This window comes from Pseudopodoces humilis, chromosome 6 (genome assembly GCF_049639895.1).
Source record: "Pseudopodoces humilis isolate 2021_Gansu_Grassland_sample_001 chromosome 6, ASM4963989v1, whole genome shotgun sequence".
Taxonomy (NCBI): domain Eukaryota; kingdom Metazoa; phylum Chordata; class Aves; order Passeriformes; family Paridae; genus Pseudopodoces; species Pseudopodoces humilis.
This window is the reverse complement of record NC_142205.1, coordinates 71,231,091-71,256,923: the sequence shown is the minus strand read 5'-3', so window position 1 is coordinate 71,256,923 and position 25,833 is coordinate 71,231,091. Positions and strand designations below refer to the sequence as shown.

Here is a 25,833-nt window from a genome sequence, read left to right as displayed (position 1 = left end):
GTTTTCCAGTTCCGAACCTTTGATCCCTGCAAGCAGCTGTGGTGCAGCCATCCCGATAACCCCTACTTCTGCAAGACCAAGAAGGGACCTCCCCTGGATGGCACCGAGTGTGCCCCAGGAAAAGTGAGTCCAGGCTTTGCACTGTGATTGTCTTGGGGAAGAAAAAGCAACAGCTGGAGTCCATTTGGATTGAAGGGCACAGAGGGAAGCGGGGAATTGCCTGGCATTCCTGGGGTGAAGCGAGAACTTGGGCAAAGTGGGAGCTGTGCTTTCCCACTGGGGTGTTCTGGGAGCTGCACATTCTGGGCACAGAGATTCCAGCTGAGGTACAACCTGTTCTGTGACCTCCTTGTTACATTTTTTGGGCTCTATCTCATCTGCAGAGTCTCTGTCAAATGCCTTCAGGAATCCAGGGAAGCAGATGATGCTGTTACTGTGGGATGGCTGCTCAGAACTCATTGTCCAGACACCCTGAGGCAAATGTTTGTGTAGGCTGAGGATTAGTGCCTGATTTTTCCCTTTAATATCCCCATTAGTGGGTGTCCTGCTGCCAGTCCATTTTCAATTATAAAATTACACTCGGATACCTGGGGGTTTTTAGCAAAATCCCTTTATTTTGAAATACAGGAGAGCCACTTCTACAATCTGAATGTGCCCCAGGCAGCAGCAAAACGTTCCTGTGCTGTGCTTATACATTTGATGTGGGGATTGTGTCTGTTTTCACCTGTTTCCTGCCCCAATTCCCTCAGTGGTGCTACAAGGGTCACTGCATGTGGAAGAACACCAACCAGTTGAAGCAGGACGGACACTGGGGACCCTGGACCAAGTTTGGCTCCTGCTCACGGACCTGCGGAACCGGGGTTCGCTTCCGCACGCGCCAGTGCAACAACCCAATGTAGGTGTGGGATTGTACCCGCCTGGGTGTCCTCAGAGGGGTCACTTGAAATGGCATTTGGGTTTTGGGTGGACATTCTGTTCAAGCCCCTTGAAATGGGATCATTTTTGGAGAATCCAAGAATACCATAGAATTACAGAACCCCAGACTGGTCTGGGTTGGAAGGGACCTTAAAGCCCATCCCATTCCACCCCCTGCCATGGGCAGGGACACCTTCCACTATCCCAGGCTGACCCAAGCCCCGTCCAGCCTGGCCTTGGGCACTTCCAGGGATCCAGGGGCAGCCACAGCTTCTTTGGGCACCCTGTGCCAGGGCCTGCCCACCCTCCCAGGGAAGGATTTTCTCCCTGATGAAATTCTCTGGGATGTTTTCCTCTCACAGGCCCATCAATGGAGGCGACGACTGCGCCGGGGTCAATTTTGAGTTCCAGCTGTGCAGCACCGAGGAGTGTCCAAAGCACTTTGAGGACTTCAGGGCCCAGCAGTGCCAGCAGCGCAATTCCCACTTCGAGTTCCGGGGCAGCCGACACCACTGGCTGCCCTACGAGCACCCCGACCGTGCGTCCTGCTCTGGGCCTTTAGTGACACTTGAAAGGGTTTGAAGCCATTCCCCTTGGCCTGGATATCTCAGGGACAGGCCCAGAACTCCCAGAAAAGCAAATAAGTTGGTTCCCTCCCCACCCGTCTCTCTGTTTTGTCTGAAAATCAGTAGTTTTGCCTTGAATCCCAGATTTTAATACCCAAATTCCCTGCTCTGACTCAATTTTTTTCCATTTTAGCCTCCAAACAATCAATTTCTCTCCTGTTTATTCCTAAAATTGACAATTTTGACCTTAAATTAACACATTATGTCTAAAAATTAGCAGACTTGCCCTAAATCCCTGATTTTAACCCGCATTTTCCCTACTCTGACCCAAATGTCCCTTTTTTACTGCCAAGTCCCAATTTCCCCCAGACATGCCCCTTTATCCCTAAAATTGACATTTTTGCTCCAGAGTTGCAGAATTATGTCTCAAAATCACAAGTCTTGCCCTAATCCCTCCATTTTCACCTAAAATCTCTTGTTTCCCCTGAGGCCCCCAGTTCAGCCCTAAAATTCCATCCCTAAAATGGATACTTTTTTACCCAAAATGGCCACATTGTATCTCAGAAACACCAGTTTTTTCCCTAGGTCCCCAGGTTTCTGCCCAAACATCTCCATTTTCTCTCAAAATGCTCATTTTTGCCCCCCAGAAATTCCCCACAATCCACGTGTTCCTTCCCAAAGCAACGCATTCCGCTGCTCTGCCCCCATCCTCACCCCAAAGCTGCGCGTCCGTTCTCGCTCCTCGCTCCGTCGGTGGGATCGCTGTCCTCCATGCAGTCCTTTCTTTTCCCTGGCTCCACAGCTCCCAAGAGATGTCACCTGTACTGCCAGTCCAGGGAAACGGGGGATGTGGCTCACATGAAGCAGCCGGTGCACGACGGGACTCGCTGCTCCTACAGGGATCCCTACAGCGTCTGTGTCCGTGGGGAATGCGTGGTGAGTGGCAGCTTGTCCGGGGACAGCTCATGGGGACAGCTCAGGGGCAGAGAGAGACTTTGCAGGTGTCTCTGAATTTCATGTTTGCAGCAGTGTATTCCTCTCAATTCCTCGTGATGTAAATTAAATTAGAGAACAGCACAGACCTGGTCCATGGAGATGCTCCGCTTCTCTTCCACTGATCGTTTCTTATCATAGAATTCCAGACTGGTTTGGGCTGAAAGGGACTTGAAAGGCCATCAGTTCCACCCCCCTGCCACGACCTTCCACTCACCCAGGTTGCTCCAAGCCCCCTCCAACCTGGCCTTGAACACTTCCAGGGACGGGGCAGCCACAGCTTCGCTGGGCAGCCTGTGCCAGGGCCTCTGCACAGCTGTAGGAAAGAATTCCCTCCCCTAATATCCAGTCTTGCCCTTTTTCCTGCAGAAAGTGGGCTGTGACAAGGAAATTGGCTCCAGCAAGGCTGAGGACCAGTGCGGGGTCTGCGGCGGGGACGACTCGCACTGCCGGACAGTGAAGGGGACCTACACCCGCACTCCCAAAAAGCTCGGTAGGACAAACATCTGCCTACAGCTGGCTGGAACTCCTCTTGGCTCTGGGGTTTGTGTGACACTCAGAGACACGAGGTAATGCCATAGCCATTCAAACCTTGGGAATAATGGATGTAACAGCGTCCCACGAGGCCCATCTCTGAGCCTGTTCAGGGCAGGCTGCTGTCCATCGGCCCCTGATTGCGGATGGATACGGAGGTGTTCAGGGAATGCTGATAGTTTTCCCCTAGCTTGGGTAATCTGGTCATTAAGAAGGCTAAATGACCTCTTTCGACAGGGAAGCATGTAAGCAAGAAGTGGCAAAAGGAATTTGAGTTCCTAGAAAACAGTTTCTGCAAGTATCCAACTTAAAATCCTGCCTGGATTGTCTGACTTCCATGGACTGGTTGTCTTGCCCAGATGTGTCCAAATCCGCTGTAAAGTCTATGATGTAATTTATATCTTTTGCTTGTAAAGAGCATCTGGGTGACACCCAGTCAGTGGAATGATCAGGCTCAGCTCTCAGGACACTAATTCCAAGTGTTCTGTTTAAGGGAAGATGAGAGGAGCCTTTACCCATAGGAGCTCACAGTCTTTCCCTTTCTGGGACAAAGGAGGCTAAAAACATTCTGGGTAAGTGCAATGGCTTGAAGGGAGAGAGGCATCCGTGGGAATGGCAGTTCCTACCTTCCTGTAAGCAAGGACAGATAGTGCCAAACCAGGCAAAAACATGATGTTCCTTGTGCTCTAAAGGTGATGGAGAAAAAGATTGAAAATGGTGTTGGGCACAGGCACTATTCAGCCAGGACTGTGATTTTCCCTATTCCCTGCTTTTCTGTTCCTTCACTTGGATTTTCACAGGAGCTGTGTATGTCTGGGGCAGAACAGACTGCCAGTACATCCAGTAGTCTCCAAATCCAGTGATTTTGCATCATTAAATCTGCAGGTGTTAAAAAGAAAATTGGAATATGAAAATCCCATGCACTCAGAGAACTTCCCGGGCTCTTGGTTAAATCTTGATCTACAAGTACTACCTGTGACCAAGCCCTAGAAGGGATTCTAGTCTTCCTAATGGCAGCACTTCCTTGATTTTACACTCATTACCTGTGATTTGCACTGGTAAATAATTGAAATCAAAACTAAGAATACTTTTCCTTGGGAACACCTTTTCACTCTCACTGCAGACGTGACCATCTGAAAGGGCAGTCACTAAGCTGCAGTCCAACAACCTGGCTGAGGACTGGTTTGGGCAGGTAGTGAGACAGACCTGGCTCGTGTCCTGGTGTGCTGAGGAGCACAGAAACCCCTTTTTGCCTGAATTGCTGATAGGTCCTGCTTGGAGCAGCACAGTTGTAACTATTAAACTGATCCTAGCTGGGAAGTGGCAGATGGATCTGTAACTCTTCTCTCCCTGGAAGAGCCCAGGGAGGGCCTGTCCCACCCGTTAAAAACGGATTGGCTCCATGTCTCCCGGCCCTGCTCATGGGTCACTGCTGGATGCGCTCCTGACCTGCCTGTTCCTTTCTCTTTTCCTCCCTGCTGCCCCTGCACGTGCCAAAGGGTACCTTAAGATGTTTGATATCCCTCCTGGGGCTCGACATGTGTTTATCCAAGAAGACGAGGCCTCTCCTCACTTTCTTGGTAAGTGTTTTTCTGCTCAGGTTAGCTATGAGGCTTGAGAAGAAGCACGGGGTACTCACGCTGGAGAATCCAGGGTTGGGTAAACGTGGGCTTTGCAAACTGCGTGGTCAGGGCTTAGTCCTGCAATCCTCCATCTCAGCAAACAAACATCTGCTCATTTGAATTCTCCAAAATATTAAACTGGCCCCAATTTGCATGTCTACTAACCGAGGATTGTGATGATTCACATGAAAGTGGGAACTGCCAGGGTGAATCAAATTCAGTATCTTTTAATCATTCCTATGGTGCATTGCAAAAAGCTGTATGGAAGAACAATGGGTGTTGGAACTGAATGATCTTTAAGGTCCCTTCCAATCCAAACCATTCCATGATTCCAGCTTTTAATGAATTAGCTACTAATTGAACCACCCTCATGATCATCATCATCATCATCCCCACTGTACCTGGCTGTTGAGGTGTGCCGTGGAAGCCCAAACCCAGGCAGTTCCACAGGGCTCTGATTCCTCAGCTCTTCACTTAGAGATTTTAGCATCAGTTGTGGATTTTAGCGTCTGGGACACGCCTGTATGCACAGAGCAAAATAAAATGTGATGGAAGTCTGTTTCATAATCTGATGGAAATACCCCTCCCCGTGCCACCCCGATCGCTGCCAGTGTGGGGGAGGCACGACAGGCTCTGCTCTCGCTCCTCCCAGCAATCAAGAACCAGGCTACAGGACACTATATCCTGAATGGGAAAGGGGAGGAGGCCAGATCCCGATCCTTCATCGACCTGGGCGTGCAGTGGGAGTACAGCATCGAGGACAACACGGAAACGTTGCACACGGACGGGCCCCTGCACGACGCCGTGGTGGTGCTGGTGGGTGACGCGTTGAGCTCCGGGAGGGACCTTAAGGACCATCCCAGAGCCAGGCCTTGGTGTCTGTGCTTAGCAGGGGAATCAGTAGCAGTGCTGGGTTTATGTTTGCTTATTGATAGATCATTCCTCGGGAGAACGACACCAGATCCAGCCTGACGTACAGATACATCATCCACGAGGATTCGGTGCCGACCATCCACAGCAACAACGTGCTGCGGGAGGACACGGACACCTTCGAGTGGGCCTTGAAGAGCTGGTCCCAGTGCTCCAAACCCTGCGGAGGAGGTGAGCAGGCACCTGTAACAAGGGACAAATTACCGAGAAACTGGGAGAAGGGAATGGTTTAGATTCTTGGCTTTTCTTTCTTAACAGGCGTGTTATTTTAGGGCTCGAGCGTAAAATGTCTGAAGTGCATGATTGTTCCCAGGTGTCACACTTCCAGCCTAGGAAGGAAAAAGGCTTCTCTTGATGTTTGAATTCAGACCCCAAAGCTGCTCTGGATGCCCAAACTCAGGCATTGGTGCTCCTGAGCATTCCCCGTACTCATGGTCTGTCCATGGCTTTTAAGCAAATAATGGGGAATGCAAATACCGAAATACCTGTCCTGTAAACCCATTTAATTGGCCAGAAAACCCTATTTAAACCAAGCACTCTAACAAGGACCCGTGTCTCCTGATTGCCCTGACATTTTTCCCAGGGTTCCAGTACACCAAGTATGGGTGCCGCAGGAAGAGCGACAACAAGATGGTTCATCGGAGCTTCTGCGAAGGCAGCAAAAAGCCAAAGGCCATCCGTAGGATGTGCAACCTGCAGGAGTGCACAGAGCCCCTGTGAGTGCAGCTGGGCACGGAGAGCAGGGATTGCCTGTTCAGACAGGGTAGCCCCAGCCAGACTGGGTGGGAGGAATTTGATGGGATGCTGGCAGCTTCCCAGCCTGCAGTTCCTGAACATGGAGGGGAGTTTCTACCTGTGTAAGCGTGGGTACTGCTCTGGTTGGGTGGTTGTAGTGTATATATATATATATATGTATAATAAAATCATGGAATAGATTGGGTTGGGAGACACCTTAAAGGTCATCTCCTTCCAGCCCCCTGCCATGGGAACCAGTTCTTCCACTAGATGAGCTTGCTCCAGGGATGAGGCAGCCACAGCAGGACGATGAGGTTAACAGTTGACGGTGTCTGACTCCATTTCCCTTCCCAGCTGGGCAGCAGATGAGTGGGAACACTGCACCAAAACCTGTGGGAATTCTGGCTACCAGCTCCGCACGGTGCGCTGCATCCAGCCTCTCCCAGACGGCACCAACCGCTCCGTCCACGCCAAGTTCTGCAGCGGGGATCGCCCCGAGAGCCGGCGCTCCTGCAACCGGGAGCCGTGCCCCGCGCCGTGGAAAGCCGGGCCCTGGTCCCAGGTGGGCAGAGGCGGCTGTGGGCAGCACCAGCCTGTCCCAAAAGCCATGGCTGGCACGGGGGAATTGCTGCCGAGTGCCCTGATCTGTGCTCTCTGTGTCCAACAGTGCTCGGTGACGTGCGGGGAGGGGACGGAGAGCCGGCAGGTCCTGTGCCGCGCTGGGGACCGCTGCGAGGGGGAGCGGCCGGAATCCGTCAGGGCTTGTAAACTCGCTCCTTGTGATGGTAAGAGAACAGCTGGGATGGCTGCAGCAGGGGGGAATAATTCCTCACTGGAGAGCCCCATGCTGGCACACACAGAGCCCAGCTTTTCTCTTGTGCTCAGTCCAGCAATCTCTGGATGTCACAGCTCCCCACGCCGGGGTCTGTCCCATTACCGTGCTCAAACAGGGTTTAACCACCTGGGCCCAGGTTGTGTTGGCACACACTGGGGCCAGAGGTGAAGGTCAATCCAAAACAAACCCTGCTGGACCTCTACATCCCAGGGTAAATTCTGCCAAGTGAGGGAATAAAAATACATCAGCATGGAACCAAGAGCATTAATGAGGTTCCTGGGAATCCATTACATTGTTTTCTTAGAATCCTTAACAGGTTTTGAAGCTTTTTATGGCAGCAATGCATTTCTTCCTTTGGATTATTCACTCTGTAGGCTTTGGGCTTTATTGGGGTTTAAACTCCCTCCTGTGGCCCTGGCACTGCTCAGGAGCTGGTAGGAAAAGCAGAGCCCGAGCTCCTGGCAGGTGCAGGTGTTTTCCCCCCAGACTGGACAGGTGGGATCTGCTTTGGGTCCTTCCTTAGGGAACCTGCTGGAAGCAGAGAAGCCTAAGCCCAAATCTCCACGCTGTGGGTGGGGTCGTGGAATGTAAACCAGCACAAATGGATACTCCAAAATGAACCATGGGAGAACAGGACCAAATAAGGGTCACTGTCACTACGGGAAGGCAAAAGGAATTGCACCTGTGGCCCAGAATTCCATGCTGAGGCTGGAATAGCCCCACAGTGCCTCATGGAGCGTGGATATTCCCATGTGGAGCTGCTGCTTTTACACCAGGTTTGTCAGGGACCAGCAAACATCCATCCAGAGAAGGCCAGTGACATCAGGACAGGGACATGTCTATATTCCACAGAATTTCATTTAGAACCCTCATCCCCCAGCCCCACTGGTGTCCTTGTGGGGGATTTTACCGAGTTCCTTGGAAACGAGCTGATTCTCACCCACTCTGAGGTCAGGCTCCAGTTGATGCTTTAAAGCAGGAGAAGGTGGGAGCCGGATGCACTTCAGGCCCATGGTGAGGCAGCCCCTGTGCCTGTCCTGTGAGGACATCTTTACCCTGCAGAAAGCTGATTTTGGTTCAAAGCTTCCAGAAGAGCCTCCGGAAGTTCTTTTTCCTGAGGAAAGGGATGTACATCCCTGCCTTCAGGGCACCTCAGGTGTGACTCACTGTTACAGCTTTCATCAGTTCTACAGTTCCATTTGGTCCCTGAAAAACACCAAACTTCATCTGGACAAAACTTCATCTGACTCCTTTTATTTTAAGGCATCTCCGAGGCTTGGGGCTTAATTTCTGGGAGGGAAGATGACCTTGGCTTTAATGCTGATGATGGATGATGTCCTCTCAGGCTGAAAGGAAGGGATTCGGGGTGGGTGGGACATTCCTACCTGTAGGAGCTCTGGGAGGCTGACGCTGGGAATTGCTGCCTGTGCTCCTCTGAAAACGCAGTGTGCTCATGTTTGCCAGGTGCCCATCACTGGGTTCCCATCCCCGGGATATTTCTTTTGCAGATGAGCCCTGCCTGGGAGACAAATCAATCTTCTGCCAGATGGAAGTGCTGGCCCGATACTGCTCCATCCCTGGCTACCACAAGCTGTGCTGCGAGTCCTGCAGCCGGCGAAGCAGCGGCTTCCCACCAGCCGGAGGGGCTGGGACTGAAGGGGATGCAGCACTGGATCCGGCGGTGCCCACGCCTGCAGCTCCTGCCCGGGCTCAGCTCCTGCCCTGGAGCAGCTCTCCGAGCCGGCTGCCTCCTGAAGCACAGCAGGCTCAGCGGCACATCCCGCCAGCCAGCCCCGAGCCCGAGGGAGCCGGCATTCCGCACTGGAGAGCTCCTCTGGCTGGGAAGACTTCGCGGCTGTTGGCTTTCCTGCAGCACCCCCCTGCCAACAGCAGCAGCCTCAGCTCCGGTAGCGCCCCAGCGCTGGCCGCGGCTCTGCCTCTGGCGCCAGCGGAGAACACGGCAGCGGGGGCTCCCGCGCCAGCCAGGACCTCCGGGAAGGGCCAGGAGCGCACGGGGAAGCGATGGCCTCCGAGGGCTGCCCCTGTGGAACGATGAGCGGGAAGGCTTGCGCAGGACAGCCATGGAAAGGGGCCCTCGGGCACTCTGTGACTCCCTGAGCTCCGGACGCTGCGGAGTGCGCTGCGTGCCCCGGGCAGGGCACTGCAGGGCACGGCTTGTCCCCTGTAAGTACAAAGGACAAGAAGTGCTGGTTCACTTTCTGGTGCTCCCGGCCTCCTCTCGCCCCTCATTCCCTGGCCGGCTGGGACACGCAGAGGAAACACTGAAGGAACCTTCCTGGCAGTGAGTGGGAGTCGCTGAGGGCTCCGTCCAGCTCTGGGCACAAAAGTTGGCCCTAACCTCGGCACCCCCTGTGGCTTTGGGCTCTCAACACCCCCGCTGTAGGAAACACAACACTGCAGGCAGGACCAGCTGTGGACACTCGATGAAACACTCGCCACAGACCGAATGAACCCTCAGGACTGGTGCCTCCCTGCAAACAGGCATCGAGCACAGGGTAAATAATTGCAGCTGCTGGGTAAATGCAGGAAATCAGCATTATTGTAGAGTTTTGTGCTGCCCACAGCTGTTCACCTGTATTGTTCCATTGCCAGGAATGAGCCATCGAGCTCTGTCCTATGCACATTCCAAGGGCTGGTGTTCAAAGCAGCGCTGGCATAAAAAGTGGACTTCCATTTGTGCAGGAATTTCATTGCTGGCACTGGGAAAGGGTTGGGAGCGTTCTGGGTTTCATCAGCGTGATACTCTGTGCAGACCCTGTAGGTGCTGCAAGCGCTGTCCTGCTCCCAGTCCAAGCAGGTTCTGGTTCCCAGTCCTCCCTGCGTCCGTGCCCAGCCAGCATCCCGGAGACACAACGGGCGCCCACAGCACCCCAAACAGAGGATTGTTTCCCGAGGGGAAGCGTGGATTCCAAGGTGTGAGAGAGATTTGTATTTCCAGCGTGGATCAACTCCAACCCTCCCCGGCCACGGCGCATCCGACTGCAATAATTAATTTATGTCCCTCCCCGCCCTGTCCCAGCCCAGCCGGCCGCGCTCTCCCCGGCACGTCGCTGTCAAGTGCTTGTGTAGAGGAGTGAGAACTGCAGATATTTATTAAATGGGGGGTTCTTGACAGTATTTCATGTACTAAATATTTACACTGAGCGCAGGTGACTCTTCCTTTTGCCAAGATCAAATCAGGAGGTGGAATTAAATGCTGTGTCATATGGATGGAATGGAAATTGAAGCTGCTCGACTGCTGTAGAGAAATTGTTGGTCTTACTCTTTAAAAAAGGTTTTTTATCACAGATCCCTCTCATTTCTCAGTGGGAAGGAGTTTCATGTGCAACTGCTGCTGTCCTGTAACAAGTCCCCAGGACCAAGCCACTGAAGGCTGTGGGGGGACTGGGGCCCCAGAGACAATTCTGGAAACATCCTGGGGGCACCGTGGGGTCCCTCGGGGGAGATGAGGGTGGCGCTGGCCCTGGGCAGAGGTTTCAGAGGGGCACCCGGCACAGGAGGGAGTGACAATAAAACAAACCTTCCACATCCCGAGGCTTTCCCTGCTTTGACTCACGTGGCAGCATCTGCTTTGGGCATTTTAAAGTTTGCTCTTTTTCAGCCATTTCTGTCCCAGGCAGGACCTTCCCCGACTGGAAATAAAGGTGAAATATTTTAAGGGGATTTAAAAAAACAAGTTTTGCCGTGGGAGAGTGTGAGTCGCAGAGAAATTGAGGGAGAGGAAGGGGAGGATCAGGTCCCAGCTGGCAGCTGGCAGATGAGCTGCCCCTTACCGGCGGCAGGGAAAGAGTCGCTGGTTGAAATTCCCCAAGTGCCAAAGGCGCGAAGGGCAGGAAAGGTTGAAGGCAGAGCTGGGGCCAGCCCGAGCTCGGCTCGTTCAGGAGCGGCTCCTGGGCCAGGAGTGCTCGTGGGGCCGCCCACGGACGGGCACACGGACAGACAGACAGACAAGACAGGCGGCAGCTCTGGCGCCCAGACCACGGGAGGCACCGGGCAAACAGCGCTGCCGCCGTTCTCCCGGGCCCCGGCAGAGCCCCGGCTCCCCGCAGCCGGGCCGGGAGCGAGTCCGGATCCCCGGCGGGTTCCCGGGCCCGCCACGGCAGCAGCCGGAGAGGGAGCGGCGGCACCGAACTCGGCTCGGGCCCCGCCGCGGCCTCGGGGCCGGCGGAGCGGGGGGACCGGGCCGGGAGCGCTGCGGGGCTGCGGGACCGGCCCTGCCCAGGCAGGGACGCCGCGTCCGCAGCGGGACCCGCAGCGCTCCCGCAGCCGGCACCGCCCTCCCGCGGCCATCCCGGGCCCGGTACCGATCCCGATCCCGATCCGCCCCACGGGGGAGAGGCGGCACCGCCCGGGACCCCAGGGCGGACACCGGCAGGACCCGAACCCCCCCATCCCAGCTCCGGCTGTGGGCTCCGTCACCCGCTTTCGGTCAGCCCCGTCCCGGCATCGCGGCAGGAGGGGGAGTCGAGTCCCGGCGAGGGAGTGCCCAGTCCCCAGCCTTGTCTCAACCCCAATCCGGCCACGCTCCGCCGCCCCCGAGACCCGCCACCCGGGGCCGGCCGGGGGAGAGGCGGCACCGCTCCGCCGGCGGACACCGGCAGGACTCTGCCCCGCTGCAGACCCCGTCCCGAGCCGCGGCCCCGCCGCAGCGCGCAGGGCTCGGAGCGGAGCCCGCCGGGAGAAGCCCCCGGGCCGGGGCTCGCCCGGCGCCGAGCGACGGTCCCGGGCCAGCGGCACGGGGGGCGGGGCCGCATGAGGAGCGGGGCCACGGGACACAGCCCGAGCGCGCCTGGGAACTGCCGGGGGTCCCGGGCGGCGCCGCCTCTCCCCCATCGGCCGGATCGAGGCGCCATCGGGCCCGGCATCGGTCTCGGGCCCGGCATCGGTCTCGGGCCCGGCATCGGTCTCGGGCCCGGCATCGGTACCGGGCCCGGGATGGCGACGGCGGTTCCCGGTGCGAGCGCGGCGCCCCCCGGCGGCCCCGGGACAGCGGCACGAGGGGGGCGAGGCCAGGGAGGGGCGGGGCCGGCACAGGTGCGAGGGGCGGGGGCACGGAGCGCGTGCGCAGCTCGGGACAGCAGAGCGCGTGCGCAGCGCGGGGCCGCTTCAGGTGCGCGAGGCGGGGCCGGCACAGGTGCGAGGGGCTCCAGAGCGGCTGCGCGGGGCGGGACCGAGGGCACTTAAACCCCAGAAGGGCGGCGGCCGCCATTTTCTCCCCAGTGCCGGCAGGGGCCGGCTGCGGCCGCTCCGGTGAGGCGCTTCTCGCTCCTCTCTGCTTTTATCTCTCCTCTCTGCTTTTATCTCTCCTCTCTGCTTTTATCTCTCCTTTCTGCTTTTATGTCTCCTCTCTGCTTTTATTTCTCCTCTCCGCTTCTCTCTCTTCTCTGCTTCTCTCTCTCCTCTCTGCTTTTCTCTTTTCTTTTTCTGCTTCTCTCTCTTCTCTGCTCTCTCTCCTTTCTGCTTTTATCTCTCCTCTCTGCTTTTCTCTCTCCTTTCTCTGCTTTTCTCTCCTTTTTCTGCTTTTCTCTCCTCTCCGCTTCTCTCTCTTCTCTGCTTTTATCTCTCCTTTCTCTGCTTTTATCTTTCCTTATCTGCTTCTCTCCCCTCTCCTCTCTTCTCTCCCGTCTCCTTCTCTCCCCTCTCTGCTGTTCTCCCCCGTCTCCCCCTCACACCGCCCGCTCCCTCTCTCCCCTCACCTCCCCGCCCCCCCCTACCCAACCTGACCCTCGCCTCTGTTCCTTCTCTGTTCCCTTACAAACCCCGAATCCTGTCTCTATTCTTCCTTCTTCTCCCTCCATCCTCCCGCCCGTCCCGACCCTGCCTCCCGTTATCCTCGCCTGTGCCCCCTCTTACCCTCCCTGTCCCCCTTATCCTTTCTCTCTCGTCCTTATCCTTCCTCTCTCGTCCTCATCCTCCTTCTCTCGTTCTTATCCTCTTTCTCTCTGTCCCTTTCTCTCTTCCCCCGCAGCCGCGGGGCTCGGGGCGCCGGATAATAAAGCCCAGAGGGCCAGAGCCGGCGCTCCCGGCGGGAATCCCTGCACGGGGCCGGAGCCCGCGGTGCGGGTCCCCCCACGCACAACACGGCCCCACACTGCCGGGTGTCCCCACATCACACTGGGGGCTCCCGGGGGAGCCGGGGCTGGGAGGGGGGCTTAGGGTGGGCCCCCTCCTCCGGAGGGGTCCTGGGGTGGGTTAGCGAGGGTTGGGGGGCTGCGGGAGGGTTGGGGGTGGGGGGGTTTGGGAAGGGCCCCCTCCTCTGGAGGGGGTCCCGGGTGGAGGGGGAGGGGTGGGGGTTAGGGTGGGCCCCCTCCTCTGGAGGGGGTCCTGGGGGGGGGGTTGGGAAGGGCCCCCTCGTTAGGAGGGGGTCCGGGGTGGGGTGTGGGTTAGGGAGGGCCCCCTCCGGAGGAGGGGGTCCCGGGGAGGGGCGGGGGGCGGGCCCCCTCCGGAGGGGGGGGCCCGGGGTGGGAGGGGCTGGGGGCTTCCTCCCCCCTAAGCCCCTCTCACCCCGGGCCCTCCCCTCCGGGCGGGGCCCGGCCCGGCCCCTCCCCGGGACCCCTCCTCCGGACAGGGGCCCGCGGGGGGGGGGGGAGGGGTGGGGGGGGCAGCAGGCGGGGTCTCGTCACTCTGCACGGTAATCGCACATTTGTGTCAAACAACAGCACTCCCCCTTCTATTCCCCCCCACCCGCCCCCCCTCCCCCCCACCCGCCCCCCTCCCCCCCCCCCCCCCCCCCCCCCCCCCACCCCGAGGGCCCCGTGCGGGAGGAGGGGCCCCGGGATGGGGCCGGGCCGGGCCCCGCCCGGAGGGGAGGGCCCGGGGTGAGAGGGGCTTAGGGGGGAGGAAGCCCCCAGCCCCTCCCACCCCGGGCCCCCCCATCCGGAGGGGCCCCGCCCCCCGCCCCTCCCCGGGACCCCCTCCTCCGGAGGGGGCCCTCCCTAACCCACCCCCCACCCGGGACCCCCCCCTAACGAGGGGGCCCTTCCCGAACTCCCCCAGCCCCCCAACCCCCGCTACCCCACCCCAGGACCCCTCCGGAGGAGGGGGCCCACCCTAAGCCCCCCTCCCAGCCCCGGCTCCCCCGGGAGCCCCCAGTGTGATGTGGGGACACCCGGCAGTGTGGGGCCGTGTTGTGCGTGGGGGGACCCGCACCGCGGGCTCCGGCCCCGTGCAGGGATTCCCGCCGGGAGCGCCGGCTCTGGCCCTCTGGGCTTTATTATCCGGCGCCCCGAGCCCCGCGGCTGCGGGGGAAGAGAGAAAGGGACAAGGGACAGAGAAGGAAGGGGCGGCAGAGACAGAGGGGCCATAGCGCCGACAAGGAGGGGAGAAGGGGGACACGGATAAACGGGGCCGTACGGCAGACAGGGAGAGAGAGGCCGGGGCGGCTGGGGCAGGGACGGCGGAAGGGAGAAAGAAGGAGCAGGGGAAGGGAGCGGGGACAGAAGGGGAACGGAGGGCAGAGCCAGGTTGGGTCGGGTGAGGAGGGAGCGGCAGGAAGAGACAGAGGAGGAACAGAGGCGGGGGCAGGGGGGGCAGGAGCGGGCGGGGAGGTGAGGGGAGACGGGGGAGAACAGCAGAGAGGGGAGAGAAGGAGACGGGAGAGAGAAACAGAGGAGAAAAGCAGAGAGAAGAGAAAAGCAGAGAGGAGAGATAAAAGCAGAAAGGAGAGAGAGAAGCAGAGAAGAGAGAGAAGCAGAAAAAGAAAAGAGGAAAAGCAGAGAGGAGAGAGAGAAGCAGAGAAGAGAGAGAAGCGGAGAGGAGAAATAAAAGCAGAGAGGAGACATAAAAGCAGAAAGGAGAGATAAAAGCAGAGAGGAGACATAAAAGCAGAAACGAGAGATAAAAGCAGAGAGGAGCGAGAAGCGCCTCACCGGAGCGCCCGCCCGGCCCCCGCCGGCACTGGGGAGAAAATGGCGGCCGCCGCCCTTCTGGGGTTTAAGTGCCCTCGGTCCCGCCCCGCGCAGCCGCTCTGGAGCCCCTCGCACCTGTGCCGGCCCCGCCCCGCGCACCTGAGGCGGCCCCGCGCCGCGCACGCGCTCTGCTGTCCCGAGCTGCGCACGCGCCCCGTGCCCCCGCCCCTCGCACCTGTGCCGGCCCCGCCCCTCCCTGGCCCCGCCCCCCCCGTGCCGCTGTCCCGGGGCCGCGCGGGGCCGCCGCGTCCGCAGCGGGAACCGCTGCCGCCATCCCGGGCCCGGTACCGATCCCGGACCCGGTACCGATCCCGGGCCCGAGACCGATGCCGGGCCCGAGACCGATCCCGGGCCCGATGCCGCCTCGATCCGCCCGATGGGGGAGAGGCGGCGCCGCCCGGGGCTCTCCCGCAGACCCCAGCAGCGCTCGGTCCCCGCAGTCCCGGCCTCGGTCGCGGCCCCGCCGCAGCCCCTCGGGCACAGCCCGGTCCCCAAGTGGGCAAGGCCGGCACCGCATTCTGTCGTGCGCTCTCGTCCCGGGGCTCCCCGTTCCGCCACCCCGGAGAACACCGCGCCGTCGGCGGAAAGCACCGCCCGCCTCACCCTCCTTTCCCCGAGGCCGCAGCCCCGTGGAGTCCCGCCCGCCGCGCTCCTGCGGAACCGGCGGTGCTGCATCGCCGTGAGCGGGAGGAGCCTCTCCGGGGCTTCATCAGGATCTTCCTCTCCACGGTCTTCAAGTGCTGCGTTTTTCCCATGCCCACCGCCTGCTTCCTGAAATAGGTGAGACCTATCAGACCACTGGGAGCATCTCCGTTGCCGGCCCCCAGGGAGCAGTACTCTGCCAATGGTGCTATCTCCAAAGCCTCCAGAGGCACCTGAGCTGACCCACAAGGAGCTGAGGGGCAAGGAGGTGGCCACTCACATACCATTCACCAGTGGTACCACCCTTGTACAGGTTAGAGTCCCAGTCTAGAACCGTTTATATTGGAAAAGACGCCCAAGCTGGATCCCGGTCAGTTCCAGACCCTTCCTTCTCCCCTTGGTTTAGTGATTGAGGAGATGATCTTTACTTCCCTCACAAGGGCACCAATCCCAGGGGGCTGCACAAAGATGCCAAAAGCAGCCCGCAGCCCAGCAACTGCTCCCTCCCCCTGCTATCCCAAAATACGCTTCAGTGGGTCCAGCACTAGGGCGTTGGGGAGCTCCCCTGTGTCACCACACTGATTCTGGGATCTTGATTCTGTCAGACAAGACTTGGCACATAATGAGGGATAACAGACACGAACTCTCCCATAAATGCATAAAGTTACTTTATTTTCAGTATACATTTATTTAATTTTGAAAAATATAAATGCTAAAATATCTCATCATCTTCATCTTTTGATTCCATAAAAGTCACAATAGAAAGCTTCATAAAACTGTAAAATACTATAATGTTATAAGGAATTTCATGTTTTATATTACTGGAAAAAAAAAAATCACTTTAATATGTTTGAAATGTTTTCTGCTTTTTTTCCTTTTAGCTCCACCATCCGATCCACTTCATTTCATCCTAAGTCCTCGTTCTCTCCTCCAAAGCAAACACGGACTTAGGAGAGTTAAAAACAATAATAAAAGTGCGACTTGATTCAGAGACAGATACAAAGGTCTGTCAGCCCGGTGGCCATCGCACGTCCCACCGTCGGCTGGGACTTCGCATTTGCTGGGGACAGGTAATTTTTGATGGTTGCACCTCTGATCCTGGAGGGCTTTGGGTCAGTCTCCACACCTATTCCCTGAAGCGCCCACCCAGGCTTTTCCGACAAAATACCTAATTTGGATTGAAAGGACGTTTTAGTTATTTTCAAAGGCATACGGAGTGCAGAGAACCTTTCCCTGTCGTGCTGCAGGCTCTTCCCTGCCGCCGGAGGGGGCTGTTTCTCATGGCAAGCTGCAGAAACCTTTGTCCCGTCAGCAGCGCTGCCCTGGGCACAACACAAAAACCACAACACAAAGAGAGAGAAAGATCCAGAACAGCAGTCAGGACACTTCAAGTGTATTTAACACGGTTCGGAAGTGAAAACCTCATTTTTACGGGAGACAGGTGGCCAGGCCAGGCCAGCAGATGGCAGCTGTGCCCGTGGAACGGAGCGGGACAGCCCCTGGGATCCCCCTGAGGGCACCTTTCCTCTGGGATTGCTACACATCCACGGTCCGGGCAGCATGTGCAGCCATCTCACAAGCGGCTCCTGTGGACTCCACAGGCTCGAGCCCGTGTCCTCACTGGGAGCCAGGACTGGTGTTCACCAAGGGATGGAGAGCACTGCCTAAAGCTGGCATCACACTTGCCAAGTTACCTGTCCTCCGGCAGCAGAAGGGATCCCGGAGCTGCTCCTCTTCAGGCCTTTCCCAAGTCTCCCCAGCACTTTGAGAGCAGGTTTCAGCCGGGTTCCTGGGACACCCAACACAGATTTCATGGAAACTGAAGGGGAGACCCCCTGAGAGCGAGCAGGAGCTGTACGGAGGTGGTGGTGGCTCCTAGGTGGGAGCAGATGCTAAAATTTGGCATTTAAGGTCTCAGCACCATCAGAAAATCCTCTTGACTTCACCAACCCAGACTTTGGTTTTGCAAGGACCAAGTGGCAGCATGTGCCCATCCTCTGTGACGGGACTGTCTCCATCAGGGAATGGGGTGTCTTGAGAGCTGGGGCATTTCTTCTTTCGTTTTTTATTTTTGGATGAAGCCTTTTAGTGTGCTCCCCCACGTCCCAGTGAAGCTCAGTTTCCCAAATGCGTGTTCAGATGCACGTACCAGTAGAAACATGCAACACAGAGATAAAACCTCTCTCCTGATGTGATGTTCACTGGCTTGGTTCCACCCCAAAATCCTGGGATGCCCATGCCTGACTTGCTTAGTCTTGCTGCACTGCCAGGTCTGGGGCTGAGTAGCCAAGGTTTAGGGTAAATCCTGTAGGTGATGGGAGACAGGGGTGGGATGCAGGAGGATGCGGATGTTTGCAAATCTGAGCATCGGGATGAACATCCCAGCAGGCCACCTTCATCTTCCTCCTCATCCACTGTGCCTGAGGCACACCTCGGGTGTTCTCACTGCACACACACACGCACACCGGTGTTCTGAGAAAATCACGGAGCGATCCCAAGTCAGAAATCAACAACAGGGATACAACCAGCATCTGCCTGCAGCGTTGGATCAACAACCTGTTTAAGGCTCTTCTAAGATCACAAGAGATTTCATTCTCCTTCACAGCAGGGATTGCTCATTAAAAAGACTCCAAAACCCAACATAACCCTAAGAAAAACAGATGCTTCAGAGCAGGTGGTGTTAATTGAACTGATCCGGCCCTAAGCCACGTCTTGGAGATTGTGGTGTGATGTTGTGGGTCTGTTTTGTGTAAAAATCACATTATATATGGTACAATACATTTTTTACAGAAAGCCTGGCATCTAGAAATAAGAGGTAGAACTACTCATAACTATATGTTTCCTGCTGCAGGAAAAAAATTCATTTTTCTTTACAGTAATTAAAAAAAGGTTAAAAAAAATTGTCAAAAAAAAAAAAAAAAAAGAAAAAAAAGAAGTCATAGGTTAGGCCCCCATAATTTAAACAAAATAATCTAGGAAAATAACACTCTTCCATGTACCTGATGGATTAAGTCCATTAAAGTGTTTCTTTAAAAAAAAATTGCATAGGAAAGGGACGTTTCCAAACATGCTACAGCGATGGCAACGGTCTGTCTGCGCTGGGAGTGAAGTACCTTCTCTTTTATCTACAGGTGAGAGCACGTGAGGGTTAGCAGCACGTTCCAGCGTCTCCGAGCAGTGGGAGCAGACATGGAATTAGCCTGGAGGTCAGCTCTGTTCTGCCAGACCGCCAGAGCTGTGACGCGCCACCCGTGCCGGCCGCGGCCTCGCGGCGCGTCGGAGCCGAGGCAATCCTGGATTACCTTCGCCGGCGGGAGCAGGGAGCTTCTTAACGTTTGGCTAGTGACAAAATGAATTTGTAAAAGGTCGGACAGACAGACGGATTACAAAGTAGTTTCTGTTCCCTTGCTCCTCCAGAAATAACCATTGTCTTCAGGCTCAAGGTCTATTCTAATTTGAGGCACAACTTTTACTGGAGTTCGTGGAGGGCTGTGGAGAAGAAGACAAGGTCAGTGCAGCGCGAGCGCCGGGCTTTGGGAACGACACGGCTGGATTTAAGGCAAGGCCCACACACAGCTCACAGCAGCAGGCAGAACCACCCAGCTCACTGCCCGAGGAGCTCCCAGCGTCCAGGACTTGTGCCTCACGGAATCCCAAAGTGTTTGGGTTGGAAGGGACCTGGCTGGAAGGAGCCTCAAAAGCTCACGCAGTTCCATGCCCAGCCGTGGGCAGGACACCTTCCACTGGACCAGGCTGCTCCAAGACCCATCCAACCTGGCCTGGAACACTTCCAGGGATGGAGCATCCTGGTGTTTCACCCCAGGCTGTGACGATGCCCCTCAACTGCCACTGAAATAATCCGGGCATTGCCACTGGGATGAATTTCAGTGCCTGTCTAACACCTGTAAGCACAGACACATATTTGATGTTTCAGAGGAATAAACTTGCCTTGGTCCACATCCCACTCACGGTGCTGGGAGGCTCAAGCTGGCCCCAAGGGACTGGGCTCAGAGCAATTATTACTTGCTGCAGTTTGTTTACTCTGTTTTCCACCACAGATATGGAAAAACTGATTATTCCCCTCGGCAACAACCCTCTGGGCTCCTCCCAGTAGCTCCACATCTTTTTCCTGGTCTGATTCCCAAACCAGTCCTCAGAGCTGCAGCCAGGATGTCAGTGGAGCCTTCAGGTCTCCCACAGGTTCTCCACTCCCCATCCCACACCCTGCCAGGGGCTGGAGTAACTATGGAAGCAACTTGTTCATCATCACCTTGGGAAACAGCAACCCCGTGCAGGGAAATGTTCTCCAAGTGTTTTTTAAGAATTCCCTGTAGGAAACTTGCTGTGTTCTGGGTGCTTACCTTGGCATGGCGTGTGATTGAAGGAAGGGAATTGTGTCAGCACGATGTGTGGCGTTCAAGGAATGTTGGTGATTTTTCTCCTGGGGGAAGAAAGCCTCGGTGTCACTGCACCCCAAGCCCTGCCTCAGCTCCTCCAACCCACACCTCTGGGCCAGGCTCGTGTCCTGTTAGCTGCCAGATGCATTTACAGCGTGTTGAGGAACCCCCTGTTCCCATCTCCCCTCCAAAACCCCTCGGGGTGCCAACAGGCCCCGTTCCCCAGAGCTCCCCCCCTTTGGGGACTGGCACTTACCTCGCACCTACACCCCTCCGTCACCCTGTGCTCCCACTGCCACACCCCTGGCCCTGGGAGAGACAGGCTGGCTTCTCCCTGCTCACCCTAGGGGAGCCACGTTCTCTGGGAATGACAGTCCTGGTCCTGCTCTTGCTGCAGGAAAGCTGCTCTTAGTGGTACTGTCAGGAATGTACTCTGGATCGCAGTTACATCCCAGCACAATCCCAGACTGGTGCTGGATCCCACTTTCATTTTTGTTATTCCAGCAGCCTAATAAGTTTAGATTTTTATTTTGCATTGTTTATAATTAAAAACCAGCAAATAAAATACTGGATTATAAAAATGTATAAATACACAAACCAACTACAGCTCAGCCCATGGCTGATTTTCTCTGTTCCATCTCCAAGGGCATCCCAGGAAGCAGGCTGATGGCAGAACTACCTTTTCCTTAACTATTTTAGCCCTTATGATGTTGGAATAAAGGCATCTGATCCTCAAATCCTAAGTAACAATATTTAGGATGCAATTTGTTTTTAGTCCATCAGGAATGTACTAAAAACATGGAATGAGGAGGATATGTAGCTGCCTGTGGCTAATTTTGGATGACATGCTGACATCAGCAAAACACTGAGGATATCCAAATAGCCAGTAAAATGGTTTTGTTTTATAAACCCCATCTCTAAGGGTTTCCACAGCTAAAAGCCACAGGGTAATGCTTGGCACTCCCTGAGGCCTGTGTATGCCACCAAAAGGAAAGAGACTCACACAAAAACACCTCCCAGCTCTTAAGCCCGATGGATAATATAAGGATCTCAAGATCTGGGGGTTTAGGTCCTGTTCCTAGGAAGCACTGGCCTGGCAGTAGCACTAATTTATTACTTCAGTTTGTATTTCTCCCTTCCCACCTCAGAAGAAAAGGGCACTGACACCCTCAGTATGTTAAAAAGTCATCCCAGAGGCAAAAACACCAAGGTCAGCTGTGATTCCTCACTTAAAAGAGGAAAATGTCAAGTGGGAATGACTGAAAATAAAGATTAAATTCATCAATGACAGCTATTAACGTGAGAAATTAAAACCAAAAAGAAGAGCACAAACCACCTAAGAAGGGAAATATGTTAATGGCCAACTGATCTCTGCCTGTGCAGCTTTAATGACACAAATAATTAATTGCTCTGTTAAATGCTGATTTTTGCAACTGCTTGGCACCTAAAGGAACAAACAGTGACAGGACAGCGCTGCAAATCCAGAACACCAGGCTCAGTGGAAAAGAAAATAAATCCCACCATCAGCAGGTTAACACCAAGAGGGAGAGGGAGAGGAGAGAAAGAGAGAGTGGGTGGCCAGGAGACCTGTCAGGAGCTGGAGAGAAGCACTTAAACTGGAGGCACCAGAAGGAACAACACTGATTTTGTAACCAGCAAAGATAAAAAAAAAAAAAATCTCACAAAAGCAAAATCTGTCATAAAGGCAGGGGCCTGGAAATTAAAAGGAGAGGGAAAAAAAACAACAAGAGAATACTTCTGAAGTAAAAGGAAAGATTAAAAAGAACTTTAAGAAATCACTCTAAATAGACACAGATATATTTTTGTAGTGCAAGTCAGTCAAGCAGGCATGCAAGAGCTTAGTTCTACTCACTGTCGGCAGGTTTGCTATCACTTAGGAAAGGTTCCTGCTCCATGATGTCCATTGGTATTTTAATACTTGGGACTTTTTCTGAGTAGGGGCAGTCAGACTGTGAAAGAAACGTGTAAAAGGTCTTAGAATATTCTCCCTCTTCTTATTGTCTCCCACACATTAAAATTATCCTTCACTTAGTTCTGTAGGAACGGGTAAAAGAAAAGAAGGAAAAAGAGAAAAGCATCCTCCAGTTTAGCTGCCTGATGGATTCCACTGGTTCCCCACTGCACCCCACTTCTCTTCATACCCTCATACTCCAAAAATAAAAGAGACTGAGATAATCATCTTGTGGAATTGTAAATTGTAATAAATCTCCTCCTTTCCCACCCCATCGCCTCCAAAGGCACCATCATCCCATTGTGCCTGGAGTCGGCTGCAGGACACAGAGATGGAAAATGCATTTGTGGGCAGACACAGCAGGGCACTGGCTGCTGGAAAAGCTCATCCAAGCCCTTTGTCCTGCTGGGATTTTTGTAAAAGCCCTTGGTTGTTCCCAATTGCTCTACAGGGTCCAGATATGACGTGGCAGAGGTTCTTTACATCAGACTGGCTCAGCTCCCTCTTTAATGCAAGTGGAGTCAAACCCGGTCTCAGTTACACCTCTGGTTCCTCAATTCCAGAGCCCCTGGAAGAATTCTGTAACCCTGGCCCAGCCAGACAAACAGCAGCCAGGTCAGGATGAGGCACAGGGAAAAGCCGGGGTCACCAGCAGGACTTTGCACCCCGCTGCCTTCCATCACCCACCTGCTTCTGCTTCACAGGAGGTGCTTGGAATTGGTTTGCTTTTTTAAAAAATAAAGGGAACTCCTCATAGCCAAGGAAAGGCTGATACTGCCTAACTTGGCAAAAGCAGGAAGGTGGGATTTGCCAGAAATGTTGGGACATCTTGGTTCCTGAAGAGAACCAGACCCACAACACCGGGGTGGAGGGAGGAGACCTTCCAGTCAGGGCAGGAAAACACTAAGGAGGGCCAGAGAATGGCTCTCCCTGGATTATTATTCTTATTTTTAATTTATTTTTTAACATAACTAATATCCAGTGCCTTATTTCATACTCCAACAGCAAGATGTTTCCTTGGAACTACTTTTATGAGGCTGAGGGAAAAGCATAACTCAAATAAAGCACAAGCAACAGCCAGCAGTTCCCTTGGCTGCACTCGGATCCATCTATTGCCCCCCAGATCCCACAGGATTAATTCTGGGGGTGGATATTTCTGGAAGGGAAAGTGAAAATAATCCAACCAGTAATGCCCAGTGCTGTATGTTCAGGAAGCTGGTAAAAGCAAGTGCTGAAAAAAACCAGCAAGAGTTAAGAACCAATATTTTGCATAAAATGTCTTACCCATTAGATTAATTACTGTACCTGGAATTCAGGAAAAGCCTGGGGAGAGAGGGAATATCTTAAAACATACTGGAGAGAGGGAAGCCACGGCTCGGGATACATCGCTGCTGGATTCACACCAGTCAGGAGGAGGGGATTTCTCAGTAGAGCCTCTTTTAATCTCATTTTGGTTTGCTCCAAGGTGCTAGAGAAAACCCTCACCCTGGGAACTGGAGGAATGACAGGACAGGCAGCTCGCTGTCTGAGCTAAAAGCCAATCCTCCCAGCTGTTTTCCCTGCTGTGCTAAAATGGGATTCTTTTCCAGCTTCAGGTGACCTTACCTCTCCCTACACCACAGAGTGTGTTTAGCACTTCAACATAAATTCCAAGGATTTGTGTTAGACCCGAGCAGGAGAACATTTAAAGGCACCAAAACTACATTTCTTCTTCTTACATATATATATGTATGTATACAGGAAGAAAGAGAACAGTCAAAGGCACATGGGTCTGGTCCAGCTGGGTCACTTTTCACTATTTAGGGCATGCTGCCACCTGAGGTAGGACCAGAGTGTACTGCAGAGGGCATGGGTGCTCGGGAAACATTTAGGTGATGAGTTTTACCAACACAAAGCAGCTTTTCCTGCAATATGACAAATCACATCTATTTTGTGCTTTCCTAAAGAGCCATTACAAAAATATCTTTAAAAAAAGAAACCCAGTAGGACCAGGGCTGCTGGTGAAAAGCATTCTCCTCCTAAAATGTAAGAGACAAGGAAGGGGAGAAAGGCGTAGGAGGGAAGCTGGAGGAGGAGGGGTGATGAGAGGCAATCTAGCAAGGGGCATGACATCTCAGCAGGTACCCGGTGCTCTTGCAAAGTGTGATTTCATTCCTAGCAATGCACAAACCACCCACCACAGGCTGGAAAAGGGAAGGCATTAGTTTTCCTTTGGGACCCATTTGCTGTAGCAGCAAAAGACAGAGCTGTCAGCTCCACAAGTGGCTGGAAAACATCCGGCCTCAGCACTGGGCAGGGCACGGGATGTGCCAGGGGTCAGCTACCTAGCAAGGAATGTGACAAGAGCAGGAAGCTCCTTACATCATCATTGTCACTGTCCATACTGCCCTTCTTCTTCTTCTTCTTCTTCTCATCCTCTTTCTTCTTCTTGTCCTTTTCTGGAATGACGTCGTCAAGAAAGCTTAAGTCATGCTGGGAAAAGAGGTAGTCCATGGCTTTTCTGACTGCCACCAGGGCCAAGATCTGCAAAGGCAGAGAGGGATTCCCAGTCACATTTTACCTTTCATTTGGAACACTGCACTCCTCTCAGTTCTGCTTCTAAGCCCACACTCTTGAATTCTGGCTGTAAATGAACATACAGAGAAGCTGGTGAACACCTGGGACGTCTCTGTCAGCTTGAGAGGTTGTGCTGTGACTGCCTCATGTCAGAAAAATGCGGAAGCAGTGGGCACAAAACAGCATCACAATCACCCACAGGTACTCCTGTACCACTAAACAAACAGAGAAGAAATGAGTGCTTTCATTTACTTTTGGAGGCAGGGTCAGGGGACAGCCTGAGTAATAAAACCTTGACTTATTTCTCACCACTTTCCCAGCTGAGCTCTTAAGAAATCAGACAACTGCCAATCCATGCTCCCAGAGTTTGCAGAATAAAGTTGACTGGGATTGTGGCAGCAGGAAACTGGAGTAAAAGCCTGTTCTGTGCAAGACTGTGATGAAAGCACTAGGAAAAAAAGGAAGGGATGTGTTTGAAAGGGGTGCTTACATGGACACTGTGTCTGACACCCCCAGCAGAGGCCACTCAGACCCTACACAGGCTTTTCCAATGCTGTAACTTATTCCCAACAGGCTGCCTTTAAGGACAACTATGTCCCAAGCAATCATGATCCACAGCACAAACAATTCCCAGGAAAAGATCTCAAGCTTTGACTTGCGTAACTTGGGACGCGACTACAGACGTGAGGAATTACTCGGGGGTGGAAAGATGCCACGCAGACACCCGTGATCATCCCACTATGAATTACTGTGTTGAAAATGCCTTTCCTCCAAATAAACAGGGAGCTGGATATTGGCTGAACTCTAACAAACTGCAAGTTCACAGCTTTTTGTTTGTGAGTGCAGAAAATTGAGCCTTTGACATCGTATCCAGCTCCATCAAGCCGTGGCTGCGCCTTCCCTGAGTCTGCCTTGGGTTTCACTCAGATTCCAATCTGGGAAAAGTGATTTTAGATTCAGCTTCCAACATAAGTGCAACAGGCAGTGGAATTGCAGTGGAATGCCAGTGGGAATTACTGATTTTTAACATCTTTTACAGGAGCATGTGTCTCAGCAGGAACATTTGGAGGGCTTTTTTACTTGCACCATCTTTTTTCATTTCACCATCTTGTTCTTTACCTGTGCTCTGCACTCCCTCCTCTCCCTCAAATAAGCACTGCAGCTCCTACCTGCCCTCACAACTGAGATTTTACTTGTCCCTAAACCTG

The 25,833-nt window shown here is 54.4% G+C and overlaps 2 protein-coding genes across 14 annotated transcripts in view; one reads left to right on the top strand and one right to left on the bottom strand.

Annotated features, from left to right (window-relative positions):
- The window catches only part of ADAMTS3 (ADAM metallopeptidase with thrombospondin type 1 motif 3), a 60,018-nt gene extending 49,306 nt beyond the window's left edge, over positions 1-10,712 (top strand). For 3 of the 5 annotated variants that reach the window (XM_088056233.1, XM_088056232.1, XM_088056231.1), the window contains exons 11-22: positions 10-123; positions 750-895; positions 1,278-1,453; positions 2,284-2,417; positions 2,844-2,967; positions 4,508-4,588; positions 5,283-5,446; positions 5,566-5,731; positions 6,144-6,276; positions 6,650-6,857; positions 6,963-7,080; positions 8,639-10,712. In XM_088056233.1, coding sequence (XP_087912359.1) covers positions 10-123; positions 750-895; positions 1,278-1,453; positions 2,284-2,417; positions 2,844-2,967; positions 4,508-4,588; positions 5,283-5,446; positions 5,566-5,731; positions 6,144-6,276; positions 6,650-6,857; positions 6,963-7,080; positions 8,639-9,186 — 2,112 coding nt within the window. In that variant the 3' untranslated portion in view covers positions 9,187-10,712. The remainder of the gene's footprint in view (positions 1-9; positions 124-749; positions 896-1,277; positions 1,454-2,283; positions 2,418-2,843; positions 2,968-4,507; positions 4,589-5,282; positions 5,447-5,565; positions 5,732-6,143; positions 6,277-6,649; positions 6,858-6,962; positions 7,081-8,638) is intronic. The other 2 variants (XR_015772652.1, XR_015772651.1) reach the window with 2 other exon arrangements.
- A 5,639-nt stretch (positions 10,713-16,351) lies between these two features.
- The window catches only part of SLC4A4 (solute carrier family 4 member 4), a 144,073-nt gene continuing 134,591 nt past the window's right edge, over positions 16,352-25,833 (bottom strand). For 7 of the 9 annotated variants that reach the window (XM_088056357.1, XM_088056356.1, XM_014260380.2 and 4 more), the window contains 4 exons: positions 24,431-24,592; positions 21,971-22,067; positions 20,062-20,141; positions 16,352-19,189 (listed from right to left, as the gene is read on the bottom strand). In XM_088056357.1, the coding sequence (XP_087912483.1) occupies positions 20,098-20,141; positions 21,971-22,067; positions 24,431-24,592 (303 nt within the window). In that variant the 3' untranslated portion in view covers positions 16,352-19,189; positions 20,062-20,097. The remainder of the gene's footprint in view (positions 19,190-20,061; positions 20,142-21,970; positions 22,068-24,430; positions 24,593-25,833) is intronic. The other 2 variants (XR_015772659.1, XR_015772660.1) reach the window with 2 other exon arrangements.